A 15,248-nucleotide genomic window follows, 5' to 3' on the forward strand; every position below is an offset into this window, starting at 1 on the left:
AAGTTTTGGATTTATACCTCGAATGTGCACTTCCATGATTCAATGATCTGAAACATGGACGAGACATTTCTCAGTTACTCTATCAACGATCACGTGTTTTTCAAATTCTTAAAAATGTTGAGAAAATGTAGGAGAGAGTGTCTCTTGACAAAACAATCGTTGCAACACTTTTATGAGAGATTAGTGATCAAATTCAACATCGTCGCTACTTTATTAACCTTAGTTAGCTCAAAACAATGGACTTAAAACTTGTGGCCTACTCAATCCTACTATTAACTCAAAACTCGGCCTAGAAGTGATCCTCAAATTTGCAGTCAAGTACCAATTCCCGTCGTAGGCACTTTAAGAAGGTTCTACTTGGGGTGGATCATTGGAGGTGTGCCATATGTATCGATAAAAAGGAATTAGGCAAAAAAATAAATTTTCAATTGAATAAATTTTCAAATGAATTGAATCTTCTGATTTGAAATTAGTGTTGAAAGTGATTTGGACAACATTGGTTTTATCTTACTTCACAGATGATCTTTTACATAGTTTCTCCAATTAAGAAAACAGGAAAAAGATTTCAAATTATTTAAATTAGATGAGTCAAATGAATCAAGATCCAAGCTTATGCCTCGACTCATCCAGGTTGGGCTGTGTTATAGACTTGGTAGTAATAAGGAAGCCACACAAACTCAAGTTTTATCTATCTGATCTGTCGACAATTCTGGAATTTATATCTCCAATTTTAAATAAATTCTTGATACGCTGCAATATACTAAAACTCAAAAGGCCATGAATTTTGGATGCTAAGTCATTTGGGGAAAAAACTCCTTGAATGATGCTACGAATATCGTTAATCATCATCGCCATAAAAACCGTAATTTCCATCCAATATGTATAATTCTTCTCAAATAGGGCAGGCACCCAACCAATAGGGGGACATGTGTCCCCACGGAAAAACAGGGCCTATGTGGCCCCGTTTTCCAAGAATAACTCATCCAACCCTGTTTTCCAAGAATAACTCATCCAATATTACCTTTGTCAGTTCATACAATAGTTAATTATTTTAGAAGTATCTATGTAATAGTTAAGTCTTTGTTAAGAATTCAGATTAGTACAAAGGGCTGAATTCTTATAGTCCTAAAATGTTCCCAAAAAAATAGTTGTAGAAGGTACAAACCAATTCTGATGGCATATCGTAGGGCAAAAAACAAAGAGTCAGAGATATACCACTGACTGTCCAAATATTCTGTCTCTTCATGTCCTGCATTTTCTGTCAGTACTTTTTACCACTCCACAGTAAATATAGAAGAAACAAAAATAAATAAATATCCCAGGAAAACCCTGTTAATCTTCTTACTAATTGTGGAATATTAATATTCCATCTTTGAAAGTGAACCATCATCACCATGTGCAGTTATCCATCTCCTTCACTAAACCTTTTGAATCATTCTTAGCAATAACTTTTTACAATCTATCACCTCATTCTAGTAAAGCGGTTGCTCCATATGCGGTAATCGAACCAGCCTGCCTAAGAGGCGGTGGTTTACTCTCCGGTGGGTGTAAACAGTTCGTGTCTGATTTTAACCAAGTTGGATAGTAAGTACCGAAGAATGGTCAACAATTTGAGTTTGATTTTTACCAAGTTGGATACTAAGGATGGAAGAATGGTAATCACTTATTCTTAAAATCAACGTTGTTAAGACCAAAGAGTCGAGCGGGAAAGCTCTCTTGAGAAGAGTATCGGATTCTTCTGACAGATTTTATTCTGGTTAAAAGGACACTGCATTTTACCAATTCTGTTAGGCTTGTCGTCCATAAATGCTTTATATATCAAGATATGGATGAAAATAGAAACTTATCAACAGATTTTTGAAGTGACAACAGAAAATGGTCCCTTAGAGCAGAAAACAGAAAAGCCCATAAACAAACAAAGAAGCGTTCAAACATATATGGCAGCTTTGGAGACAGCAGTTGAGTGGCTGAGACCCCTTGTAAAAACAAAGGCATGGGACTACAGTATTATTTGGAAGTTAGGGGATGACCCTTCAAGGTACTATAATTATTAGCACTTATTTTCAAGAAAATTATCACTTTTTTTCGACCCTTTTCATTTCTTGATTGTGTTTTCAGGTTTATAAAATGGGGGGCTTGTTGTTGCAGTGGAGCAAATGGCGGACACTTCAAAATGAAAGAAGAAACTGGTTTGGAAAAGCATTTGATTATTGAATGCAAAGATACAAGAAATAAGCATCCAGTTAGAACAAAGGCTTGCAGGGCTCTTGCACAATTTCCATCTTCCATAGGATTGTATTCTGGGTAAGATTCATTTTCTGAGAATCTTCATGTAAACATTGTTTTTTTCTTGATTTACTATAATTTTGGGCATAATTTTGGTACTAAACCAAGAAAATCTTCTAATACTGAGGTTTTAGTTACAATCAGGATACATGGAGAGGTAGTGATATCAAAACAACCAAAATGGCTAACCCTTGCAAATGCCTCTATTTCGAATAGTTTATCTGTGAGTATCTCACTACACATTTCTAGCTCAGTAATTTAGTTTCCTGTGTTAAGATTTTACCACTAATCCCCTCGAATGTTAGACTGATCCAATATAGCTCTAAATCTGCATGCTTTGCCTGTTTTTCGTTTCTTTTATTGCTAGGCTGAAATAGGGATTTAGACTTTGGAGATATATTTCACAAAGTTGTGCTAATTCATTGATTGGCATTATCCTTGGATCATTGCTCCAGAGAAATGATTTCATCCTTTCTAGTCGAGCCTGATCGTGGTGTGGACTTTGAGCCTGGACCAGATTGTCTGTTTGATGACATTCTTTCATGAAGTCCAACAATAGTAATGAGGGAGGAAAAAAAATTAAAATTAAAATTACAACAGTAGTTTGATTTGGTTAAGGACTTTTGGGTTGAATTTTTTTTGGCCAAATTATTTTGTCGTGAATTCAAATCAGTATGCTTTCTTCCATTGCAGGAACCTGTTGGAACCCAAGTTCTGATTCCAGTTGCTGGTGGTTTGATTGAGCTCTTTAGTAAAAGCCTTGTAAGACTGTTCATTTTTTGAAAATGTAATGAATTATATTCTTCTGGAGTAACATTTCTGAAAGAAAATTCTCATTTTGTTTTCCAGGTACCAAAAAACCAGGAAATAATAGATTTCATCTTTTCTCGGTTCACAAGTTCTGCAGAACAAGAAATCATGTCTGAGAAGAGCTATATCAATTTTAACCACCAAATTGATTGGCCCCCATCACTTCATTATTTGAATTTGAATCCTGAAATATCACAACTAAATATTGATTCTAGCTTTGAGGGATCATCCATTATATCGACCCTTTCAAACGAGCATCAATCATTTAACATACACGATGATCATGTGTTTGGAAAGATGTTGCCTGAAAAATCAAGCGGAAAATATTCAGAAATACCTAGCAGCAATTTGAATTTGAAAAGGAAGCAAAACGCCGATGAGAATACCAATTTGAAGGATTTGCAGAGGGGAGGAAAGGAGCATTACCAATCAAAGAATCTTATCACAGAGAGAAACCGAAGGAAGAGGATAAAAGACGGGCTCTTTGCTCTTCGCTCATTAGTCCCACTGATTTCTAAGGTTTATATAGCATGTTAAGCCAAATTTAAAAATTACTTTCTCAAAGTAACTTTTCTTGAAGTTACTTGTAAGCGTAAACGATATCTATAACATTCCCAGAATTGTTCATCCTCGTGAATTGTCATTTTCTTTGCTACCAGATGGATAGAGCTTCTATATTGGGGGATGCAATTCGATACATAAAGGAGCTGCAGGAGACAATTGAAAAATATCAAGATGAACTCAGAGAAATGGCAGAGGACTGCAACAGAAACAATGCTAAAACCGAGCTTCGAAGCTCAGTCGAGGAGCATGCAGGCCGGGAATATTTACTGGCCGCAGACATTGACAAAGGTTATTGCGGTGCTAGTGAAAAGAAACAAGCACAGGTAAGGAGTTCTGTTTCAGTTTCTTTTTTTTCATTTTTTCCTTTTTTTTTTCTTTTCTTTTTTTTTTTTTTTTTTTTAATTTTCCTTTTTTTTTTTTTTTTTTTATAAGTAAAACTTATATATGCAAACATTTTACCTTAGCTAAAGTAATGCTTCAAATTCTTACCTTTGAAATACATAATTAACTTAGTTTTAACTTAAATATTTATTTTAAGTTAATACCCAAAGATCTTTCAAGCATCACTTGTATTGGGATAACGAATTTCGTGAAAAACTCAATCTCTCTTGCCAACACCATCAAGCTCACATCCAAACACGAACAACGTTAGGTAGATGTGTACATTTGGACTCGAAGATAAACTTGCTTAGTCTCTAAGATTATGATATTGCTAACGAAGTTCATTATCAAGAAGAGTTTGTCTGCTTTTTTCCTTTACAATGCTGTCCTTTAGACTGGTGTTGATCAAAAACAAGTTCTATAACGGAAGCATCTTCAACTTTGTATTTATATTAAGAAGTAAAATAATAAACGTATGAATACAATGATGTTACGAAATACATGTTTTCGTTTAGTATGTCAGAAAATGGTATATTAGTAGTGAAATGGGTCAACTTTGAGCCCAAATTTTCGTGGAACCGGTACCTTAATTTTAACGGGACAAGGCATATTCATGTTCTACTCCGCAAGGTGATTAACGTGATATATTTCTTTATCAAAAATCATTTAGAATTGAATGAAATATTCAAAGTCAAAATTACCCACTTGAAACTATCCTAGGGGGTACTAATAGTCTTTGGAAGGGGAGACCAATATCCCATCGGATTCGGTCATAAACTCAAACGTTCGCCTTTGTCTGGTTGGCTCAGCTTGACCCCTGTGTCCATGTCTGTTTTGTCTTCGGGTGCAAGTAAGACCTTATACTATATTAACTTTTTGAACAAAATTTACTTGAATTTTTGAGTCAAATTGTAATTGATCAACTACTTGGGCATTTAGCGAAACTTATTTTGATTGGCTTATTTTTGGGCAATTTTTTTGTATGAATGGTCTGTGAACCGACTAAACAGTCGATCATTAACCCACTTAACCAGTGCAGTATTAAATTAAATTATCTGTTCGAGTTTGGAGACCATTTGAACAATAATGACTGTTCTCAAAAGGTATGAAGGATGTTTGAATGGCCACAAACAAATCTACAAATAATCTATCCCGCTGGAATAATTACACAATTTTCATTGCAAATGTTCTCTACTTTGAATCTCATTCTCGTCTTCAACTCATTCAGGGACCAAAGGCTGAGAATGTATCACGTGTTAGCCTCTTAGGGTACGTGTCCAATACAGAGAAGGATGACTGTTCTCAAAAGGTATGAAGGATGTTTGAATGGCCACAAACAAATCTACAAATAATCTATCCCGCTGGAATAATTACACAATTTTCATTGCAAATGTTCTCTACTTTGAATCTCATTCTCATCTTCAACTCATTCAGGGACCAAAGGCTGAGAATGTATCACGTGTTAGCCTCTTAGGGTACGTGTCCAATAAAGAGAAGCCACATTTCCATTATTCAATTATTGTAACTTTTGTGGGCATCTGATTATGGATCCACCATCATGCCTGATTTCCTTGTTTAGTGACCAACAAAATGTGCACTGAGAAGCAATTCTCAACAATCTCCACCTTCACCGGATCGAACGAGACTGACTTTGATTTCTCTTTCCTCCAATTTCATTTACTTTTGTACCTGCATGCAAGAAATCACCCAGTGTTAAGATTAATGAGACTTAAATAATCTCTAAACTTATTTATTGGTAAAATCTTAGTTTCTATTCCAGCAGGGTTGCACTTGGTAGAATTTGTCTCAATTTAATAATGCCTTGGTCAAGAACATCTCTAATGAAGTGAGATTGACATCAATATATCGTTATCACGAAAGACGTGATTTTTACTAAAGTGGATTGCACTTTGACTGTCAAGAGTATAAAACAATATCATTCCCAATGAATCCTAACTCAGTTAATGGCTCCATAAGCTAGATACCATCTTTGAAAGCAACAAATTTGTTTTTAAAAAAATCATGAAATCGGTGGGCTCAAATTAATTTTCTGATCCTATTGATCATATTATTACGCTATACAAATTACTTTAAGGCAATTTGGTCAGATTATTCAAAGGAGAAATTTATACCCCAGAGTCAACACAATATTCACTGCCTCACTAAGCGTTTTTGTTAAGTTTTAACACATTCTTCTGCTGTTAAATGAGATGGCTCAACACAACAAAAAAAAAATCATGAAATCGGTGGGCTCAAATTAATTTTCTGATCCTATTGATCATATTATTACGCTATACAAATTACTTTAAGGCAATTTGGTCAGATTATTCAAAGGAGAAATTTATACCCCAGAGTCACAATATTCACTGCCTCACTAAGCGTTTTTGTTAAGTTTTAACACATTCTTCTGCTGTTAAATGAGATGGCTCAACACAACAAGTGAATAAGCTAGAAAATTCTCGGCATCAAAGCTTTCCTTAACTTATTTAGAAAAAAATTTGCACTTCAGATGCATAGCCTGTGCGTTTCTTAGACGTGGCGTGAGCCCTTCTAAGCTCCAGTTTAGCACATTTTCAGAAACTCATTTATCCTCAAATTTATTTTCAACCACATTTTATCATACCAACAACTTTTATCAATTTTTTAACCCCACATTTTATCAAAATCTATTAAAAATCTGATTTTTAACAAAATCAAACACGGAAAAAGTCCACCATCAAAACAAACCAGCCAAAATTGTGATAATTAGGCTATACTTAAAAATACCTCATTTTTAAAATTTTTGAATTTTTACCTACAAATAATTTACATTTTTGGAAAATTACCCATTTTCCAACATTTAAATACAAGGAAAGTCTTTGTTCAGGTTAATACAAGCATATTTAAATTCATAATACATGGAAATTCTTTGTTCCATAAACATCGATAAATCCCTCTTTCCCTCCCCATAGCTCATATGCACTCATCATCAACTACCACAATTATTTCCCTCTTCGGACATAGCCTGATCGTGTTAAATTCTTCGGCCCTCCAGCCAGCGTGTGTAGAATTCCAATGCCTGATGCGGTTTGTACTCTGGTACTGCATGTCCAGCTCCCTGCATCATTAAGATTCGAAATTCAAAACTCTACCACTTACAACAGGAATTTTATGATTACTTTTTGAAGTTCTAATCAAGATAATTTGAGTAACTCCAAAATTAATAATAAAAGCACAAAGTTCTGGATACACATACCTTAATGGTGAGGAAGATGAGATCGTTTTCATAGCCCTGTATGTACCTGTATACAATAAAAGGGCAGTTAATAGGTTGGTTTGTCTAATTTTTGCCTTGAGATCTGAAAAGTAGCCACATATATTTGTTTATAGAGGCAAAGAAAAAGCTTTTAAGCAGCCCAAGATGGATCACTTCTGATTAATAAGGATGTTTCAGTCGAGACCAAATACTAAGCTACAAATGAACACGAAGTTAGTGACATACCCGGCTACTTGATCTTTAACATACCAAGGCCTCCATTCATCTACAGTCTTGTATCCAACTGACTTTGTCCAAGCTTCACTTCCAGTAAATGGGACACACATATCATGATCCCCGCTGCCAGAAACATGTTAAGCACGAAACTCAGGATAATCACAATACGTTTCAATTTCATCCATTACACGCAACAATTTATGCAAGGGACGATTTTAATGTTTATGTACTGCTGCACATTGAGCTCTCCTCCCCTCCCTCTCTGTGCGAAAGTGTACATGTATGGGTGGAGTTTTCTGATGAAGTTCAATAATACTTTAAATAGATCTGAACCATCATATTTTCTTTTTCATTTTTATTTTTTTTAAATTGTTCGGCGAGAAGATGAAGAAACTTCAAAAAAAAAAATCCTGTGCTTAAATTCTTTGTCATCCAGGAATTGATTACACAAACGGGAAAGTGAGATGAATGACGGAATAAAATCTAACCATCTCTTTACTTGCTGTAAGTGTTGCAAATGGAATAACTTAATCCCACATCCTTACTCTTGGTAACCAGGGCATTTATCAACAAACAAATTACATCGATGAGGCCGGATGCTGAATTACATTATAGGTTTAGTGATATTCTATACCTGTATATGAGCGCTCGATATCCTCGAGATGTGAGGTTCTTGTGATATTTGATCATGCTTCCAGCATCATGATAAAACATTATTTTTTCTGTACACAGCTCCCAGTTTCCTATTACATTTCCCTGATATACAACTGGACATAAATCACTTTGTTCAAAAGCTGGTGCAATTTGAGATAAGAAAACTTACATTTTCAGCATGAATTGCTTTCCTAACTGCTTCATTGTTCAGCCATGAAGTTGCAACTTCATCATCCTGCATATTTTGTCCAAATAATACGACTATCAGAGGTAAATACCAATAAGGTGTTCAGAAAATAAAGCTCAAGAACTAACCAACTTGGCCACAACGTACATAATAAGAAATTCAAAAGGTCGGAGCAAACAAACACACATAAGAAGGAACATAACTTTGTTGATACTCCAAAAGTGAAAAGATAATGCCTTGTAATAATATTCTACATTCTTGCATTTAAGAAGCACAAAATCTTTCTCAATGGAAGGTTTGACAAATCATAGAGGCATATATAGAAGTTCCTGATGAATTTCCTAGAAGTTTTAGATTAAAGATGTGCCCTATAATGAGCATAACATTATGATTTATTTTAGATAAATGATTTGAGTTGCAATTGGATAGTATCTTCTTTTAATATCAGGACACAAGAAGATTATGTCTAGCCTTCATGCTTAGCATTAGTAGAATATTATTAGATTATGCTTGTTAGCCTGAACAAAAATTTAAGGGACTAGAGAAAAGTTGGGAGTAACTTACAGTGCACTGGATGCTTTCACTATTGAGAAGCTGTGGCCAAGTCGGGACAAGTCCTTCTCTTACAGGTGCTCTTAGTGGCCAGGCACGCCCAAACATTCTTTTTCTCACACGTAGTGGCCTCTCAGTCTCACCTAATTTCCTGAAGCTTAGTGGCAACTTCTCGTTACCAAGTGTGATTTTGCTTGTTGGGTCATGATAGCATGGTTCAAGAATGTCGTATATGTTTAAGTCCTCGATTTCCTGAAATTATTCAGAAATTAAAACCAAACAGAACAAAGTAGCATTAACTGTAGTTCCCTTGGCAACATCTTACTTTATCAACTTTGATAAGCTTGTTTTCACAGTTAAAACTCGTTGGATTATAATAGTTCCCTTGGCAATCAGCATTAACTTCCTGTCACGTGAAGCAAAAAGTATCAGAAATTGTTGCTTAGAAACAAGCAATTTAGACAATGATGTATCTTTGTTTCATTTTTGAAATATCCAAAACACAACAGTAAAATCCTATGCTTCTCTAATATTTTGAATTTCATTCAGGTAATGGACACTTAAAAATGTCTGGAAAATATTCTGCCATTCGAAATTTTGGAAGTAAGCATCCAGGCCAGCCAATTTCACTACAACCCCATTACATTATATTGCAAAAGTATTAAGCTTATTGCTCAGTCTGGTGATTCATTTTCTTGGTAAAGAATATGAACCATTGCTGGACCCTTGGAGACTCTAGCAAATTTGTGTTACCAGATGTTATTAGATTTTACATTAACTTCAACGATATCATATCCAGGGAAGCTCATCTTTTTTTGGTTAAAGTCAGAAGTAATGCAAATCTCCAACAAGATTTTCCATGATTAGTCACATTTGCAATTCAACAAATAAGCAATATGCACAGAAGAAATTGCGTCTTGCTAGAAAACAAGGTATAATCGTCTGCTTATAAAATTAAAATGGTTTTTTCGTCTTTCCTACTACCATAGACTATTAAGATCTAAGCTCTTGTTTGGGCTCCATTATTCCACATTTTAATGAGGGGAATAGTAATTTTTGAAAGAATGTGTGGTTGAAAAAGAAGGAAAAAATTTTAGGTTTACGTGTAATATTATTTTATTGAAGAATGTGAGATTGATAAGAAGTGAGAGAAAAATGAATTTTAATTTAATGGGGGCCAAAGAAGAGCTAAATTTCCAATGATTTAACAAAATCCATCATATAGAATTCAGTGTTCATGCACAAAAAAAGAAAAAATCACAAAAAGAGTAGGTAGACAACCAAAATGTGGGTAATCCTTTTTTGCTTGTAATGCAGGTAATACTTGCATGACCTTAAGAAAGCAAGAACATGTTTAGGAGACTTTCCAGAATAATGAAAGTAGAATGTGCAATTAATATGAATTAACAAAGCCACAGATACCTCAAAAAGTTCATTTGAGATGAGACCCATCCCGTGTACAAATGGTATAAGAGCATTGCCATCAATCACGTCATCTGTAACTCCATTTCCCACCATGTACCCCTGTAATTGATGGATTTATTTCGACGCAAATTCTATACCTAACAGGAGAAATGTTTAATATGTATACCTTTAGTTTGAGAACGGGCTTTGTACCGGCATCAATTCCTACAGAAATTCCAAGAAAGTGTCAGTTTTGTTCATAAGTGGATTGAATACATTGATGGTTACTAATCTTTTAGCAGATGTAAGTCAATGAACTACATTTGTTTCGAGTTGGTCACAGAACTTAAGCTTCATTACTATTTGGTCACTCCATCAATGTCCATTAGACTAACAAAAAACGTGATGTGGCATATTGGAAGTCTAGTTATTTGCCAACTAGGCTGCAAACTAGATTGATATGTCATTTTTTTCATCGGTCAAACTAACAGACATGGATGAAATAACAAAATTGTGACAGCCTTTAAGTTTAGCAACCAACTTCAAACAAAGTTTAAATAGAGTGACCAACTTGAAACAAAACAAAGTTTAGTGACCAACATGAAATTTCACTAAAAGATCAGTAACCACTGGTGTTTAACCCATTTCCAAGTACATACGAAGTGATTGATTGGCTAAGCTTTGAAGTTATTATAAGTTGTGGGTCCCAAGAAATGTGTTGTTAAAAAGTTAAAAATTGTGGGTCCTAAGAAATGTGTGGTTAAAATGATGTTTGACCTACTTATTAGCACTTAAAAGCTTTGCCAAACGTACATGAAACTGAAATATCAAAAGAATCACCTTTAGCTACTTCATAGGTCAGGGTAGGCACATACACTCCAGCATATGATTCTCCAGATATATAAAATGGGTTGGATAGGAATTCGGGGTAGAGCTCAAACCACTGTCCACATGATAACAAGTTGTTAAACATTAAACACCAGAAGGTTGGGAAAATAAAGATACACAATTATGTAAGGAAAAAAACAAAAAAACATCGAACTTCAAACAAATTGGATTTTAACATTCCAAGTCCATGTTTGATAAAGCTTCTAGATATGGGTCCTACGAATTGTGCGGATAATAAGTACGTAAAATTTGTGGACCCTATGGAATTTGTGGATAGAAAATAGAGTTTAACTAGCTTATAAGAAATTATAAGCTTTGCCAAGCGTGCACTTTAGATATTGTTCACCTTGAGGAGAAATGTATGGGAGTCGGAAGCAGTCTTCAAATCCCCCGTAACATAATCAGATTTATTTCCCGAGTAAGACAATCCAACACCAGCAGGAGAGTCTAAATATAAAACATTGGATACCTGAGAAATCAAAACAAGATAAACCATGAGATCTGGTATGTACATATAAAAACCATTTTTGTCAAGCAAATTGATGTGATCTCGTAGCTACTTAGATGGGAATGAAAGGGTTTATCAAGAACATTGAAAATAATAACCTTGGACCAGCTGTATGGATTAAGATGCAGGGTGGGTAGGCTACCACGCGGTTTTCCTTCCTCGAAATTGAAGGGACCTGAAGTTTTAAATGGAAAAGAGAATCTTGAAAGGACTGAATTATACCAAAAATTAATGTGCAATAACATCATCCTTTCAAAATGAACTCCTCGTTATAGCTTGACTCAAAATATTGTTGTCTTGTATTCTTGAATCCATTGCGGTAGATAAAGAATAAAACCCATCTCACTAGATGAAAATATGCAGAGACAACCGGGAAGTCCGAACTAACAAATTCTGAATATCATTAAATATAACAAGAACAACAGAATTTTATAATTTAGTTAAAAATCCAAAAATTGATTCAAGTTAAATTATATATTATCCAAGATACCCAATTAATTCACGAGTATAATTGTAAAAATCAATTTATTTCCCAAAAATACCAATTCAAGATATGGAAACCAGCATTTGATAAAACTGGCCTTTGATTCAGAACCCAAAATGCATCCAGCATAAAATGCAAAAGATTAATATTTTTACAGCATCATCTTCAATAACAATTAAGATTCAGTAGATTTTTTAATACAAATCATTTAACAAATCGAAACTCAAATTCTTGTATAAAAAAAACATTAAGATTTCCATTACCATGCTCGTAAACAAACCCATCAAAGCTCGAGCAGCCAGGACCACCATTTAGCCAAAGAACAACAGGATCCTTGGATGGATTTCTTTCAGACTCAACAAAATAGTAGTACAATTTCTTCCCATGAACTTCATCGATTGTTACATATCTACAAAACCCAGATGAAAAAAAAGGATAATTCTAAAGACCCAATAACAAAAGCATCAAAATAAGCACAAAAACAAGAAATATTTAACATTCTTACCCAGAATAATGTTTGGAGGGGAAAGTGCCACTGAAACCTGGAATCTGTGTAATCAGTGAACCTTCAGGCACTGATTGTGTTGGGACAGGAATATGGACTAAAATTAACAGTATGGTACAGTACAATTGAATGTTCTCGAACATGGTTAGAGCTAGAAAAGTTGAATTGAACAGGAGAAAGAGGAAATTTTTTTTGCTATCTGTTTCTATAATGGACTAATAAATAGAGGAATTAGTGGCCAACAGCCGGTTGACCCGGCCAGTTTTTCAAAGAGGCCTTTGACCAATTAAAAAAAAAAAGCAAAATATTTAAAATATTGAAAATCAAGATAAATCCAAATTTACCCTTACTATTTAAAGAAGAAAGAGAAGACAGTAAGGAAAGAGAAAAATTACTGTAGCACTGATAAAAAAGGAAAAATAGACGACCCATATTTAAAGTTTTTATGTTGATTTTTAATTACAATTGAATGTTCTCGAACATGGTTAGAGCTAGAAAAGTTGAATTGAACAGGAGAAAGAGGAAATTTTTTTTGCTATCTGTTTCTATAATGGGACTAATAAATAGACGGGCTTTGATCAAGTTGAACTTTGCTTACGAGCAAGCGAAATAGAAAGAGGCAACGGGGGCGTGGAGGCTGGAGACTGGACTGATTCTTAAATGAAATTATTTGTTTCAATTTAAAATTCATTGTAAGTTTACGGTTCGTTAACAAGTAGTAAAATAAACTATGAATTCAAGTATCAATCCCACAAGAATTGAATTAGTTCAAATCAATCTATTATGACCTTAATCGAAACACGAAAGTAAAATTGATGTATTGTGATTTAGCTAAAGAATATGTGAATTATGATGCAATTATGAATGAGAAAATTATATTAAATGCAAAATGATTTGGACACAATCTACGAGAATCTATGGAATTAATGAATTTACTAACGCACTAGGATCACGAATCCCCAAGCAATATTCATTCAATTTTCAATTAAGCAAATTTGATACACAGTCCCACAAATGATGAATCAATATTCCTATTTTAATTTAGCAATCTCTCTCGAGCGATGCCAAACCTACCGCAATATGTGATTCGACTATATTTCTATGACGAATACTAACATACCGAAATAGATCATGATTTCGTGAATATCCAACAATTCACATAAGGCATGTAGGTATATTTTCCCCTATCAGACATTATGATGATTTATACTATGTCGAACCTATTTTCCTTCTTTCGAATGCATAAAACAGGTCACCAAAATCATATAATTACGTGCACAATAATAATATGGAAATACAAACGTAATAAATCATTCAATTCCGAAACATGCATTTAAATATGTCAAATATCCAAATAAAAAATCAAACGCAGTATTGCAAGGTTCATCGATCACCTAGCAATGAAAAATCTAGCCTAACATGCTAAAAAGAAGAAAATACAAAAATAGTTGAAGAAACGTCATCACTCGAATCAAGTTTTAATCGAATCTTCACTTGGCGCGATATTTTCCTCTTGTTCTCTCTTCGTTTTCTTCTTCAAAATCTCTCTTTTTCTTGTAAAAACGGCGTTTCCTTCGTTCTTGTCGAGTTTTCGTTTATATAGGACCTTAAAAAGATTGTTTCCATAAGACTTTAGACGGAATAAGGAAACTACGGATTTGGCCTAAGAAATGCTCTATGCGACCGCATAGAGCATCTTTATGCGGTCGCATAGAGTAAAAGTTTTGTGACATTTTGTTTTCGATTTGCCTCTATGCAGCCGCAAAGAGGGTAGAACTAGTGCTACCAACTATGAAAGATGTTCATTTTGGTCCTTCTACTTGAATCTTTCACTTCTCGACATCTTTTCTTCATTCTTTCCATTCCATCATCTCAAGATATCATCAATTGGCATTTGACTTAATCAATTTCTCGATTTGTTCATTGGGTCAACTTTTGGATAATTGCACCTTGGTCCCTGAACTTTCACTTTACGTCATTTTAGTCTTTTTTCTCGTTTTTTCTCCTAAATTTCACCATATTCATCGGTGTTCCATACAATTCACAAATGTAACGAGATAAAGTCACAATTCAATCATTTTGCTCGTTATTAAGTCATGTTTGTGACCTAAATAGGTGTGCAAAAACACACTTATCAAACACTCCAAATTTGAACTATTGTTTGTCCTCAAACAAGATGGTGACTTAATTCTGAACAAACATGGCTTAATACCCTGTTGTGGCTCAAGATTGGACTAAGTAATTGACTTTATGAATAATTATCAATGTAAAAATGATATCAACCTTTACCTGTTAAATGCAAATTGACATGTGTGTGTGAATTCATGCTAACATATCAGGTTCATGATGAATTTGAGTCCCGACCCCAAGTGGTCAAATGTATCCTCACTCGCTCGAGAGATACACAACCCCCCAAACTTATTATTTTCACTAAATTATCCCGGGTTGTGTTTTAAGATTAGGAATTTACATAGCTGTAGTCCTCACCCTCTCGTAGTTTGAATTAGTATTACTATCACAAGTTTACATTTCAACAAGTGAAGGCTCTCCTAA

The 15,248-nt window shown here is 34.4% G+C and overlaps 2 protein-coding genes across 3 annotated transcripts; one reads left to right on the forward strand and one right to left on the reverse strand.

The window, feature by feature from the left end:
* The first annotated feature begins 1,419 nt into the window (after positions 1–1,419).
* LOC111371837 (transcription factor bHLH90-like) lies at positions 1,420–4,944 on the forward strand. Its single transcript, XM_022994008.1, has 8 exons — positions 1,420–2,038; positions 2,119–2,304; positions 2,431–2,509; positions 2,980–3,048; positions 3,136–3,615; positions 3,756–4,024; positions 4,557–4,671; positions 4,762–4,944. Exons 1-8 carry the CDS (start codon positions 1,830–1,832, stop codon positions 4,942–4,944), a joined length of 1,590 nt encoding a protein of 529 aa, XP_022849776.1. The 5' UTR covers positions 1,420–1,829.
* A 1,867-nt stretch (positions 4,945–6,811) lies between these two features.
* LOC111371281 (serine carboxypeptidase-like 20) lies at positions 6,812–13,284 on the reverse strand. 2 transcript variants are annotated; one of them, XM_022993177.1, is made up of 15 exons: positions 13,167–13,284; positions 12,696–12,826; positions 12,454–12,599; positions 11,805–11,881; positions 11,545–11,667; positions 11,151–11,253; positions 10,498–10,535; positions 10,329–10,430; positions 9,232–9,312; positions 8,919–9,158; positions 8,337–8,402; positions 8,148–8,269; positions 7,523–7,636; positions 7,277–7,322; positions 6,812–7,138 (listed from the first exon to the last, which is right to left on the reverse strand). In XM_022993177.1, exons 1-15 carry the CDS (start codon positions 13,176–13,178, stop codon positions 7,055–7,057), a joined length of 1,485 nt encoding a protein of 494 aa, XP_022848945.1. In that variant the 5' UTR covers positions 13,179–13,284; the 3' UTR covers positions 6,812–7,054. The 2 variants fall into 2 exon arrangements, with proteins under 2 accessions (XP_022848945.1, XP_022848944.1); XM_022993176.1 differs by lacking the exon at positions 13,167–13,284 and having other exon boundaries at positions 12,696–12,894.
* Positions 13,285–15,248: the final 1,964 nt, after the last annotated feature.

Source organism: Olea europaea, chromosome 22 (assembly GCF_002742605.1).
Source record: "Olea europaea var. sylvestris chromosome 22, O_europaea_v1, whole genome shotgun sequence".
NCBI lineage: Eukaryota > Viridiplantae > Streptophyta > Magnoliopsida > Lamiales > Oleaceae > Olea > Olea europaea.

Coding starts and splice junctions, on each gene's coding strand:
- LOC111371837 (XM_022994008.1), top strand. CDS start 1,830: ATGAAAATAGAAACTTATCAACAGATTTTTGAAGTGACAACAGAAAAT. Junction 2,305..2,430: donor TCCATAGGATTGTATTCTGG/GTAAGATTCATT, acceptor AGTTACAATCAG/GATACATGGAGAGGTAGTGA. Junction 3,616..3,755: donor TAGTCCCACTGATTTCTAAG/GTTTATATAGCA, acceptor CTTTGCTACCAG/ATGGATAGAGCTTCTATATT.
- LOC111371281 (XM_022993177.1), bottom strand. Junction 11,882..12,453: donor TGGGTTTGTTTACGAGCATG/GTAATGGAAATC, acceptor TTAAAACTTCAG/GTCCCTTCAATTTCGAGGAA. Junction 7,323..7,522: donor GTTAAAGATCAAGTAGCCGG/GTATGTCACTAA, acceptor TATTGTATACAG/GTACATACAGGGCTATGAAA.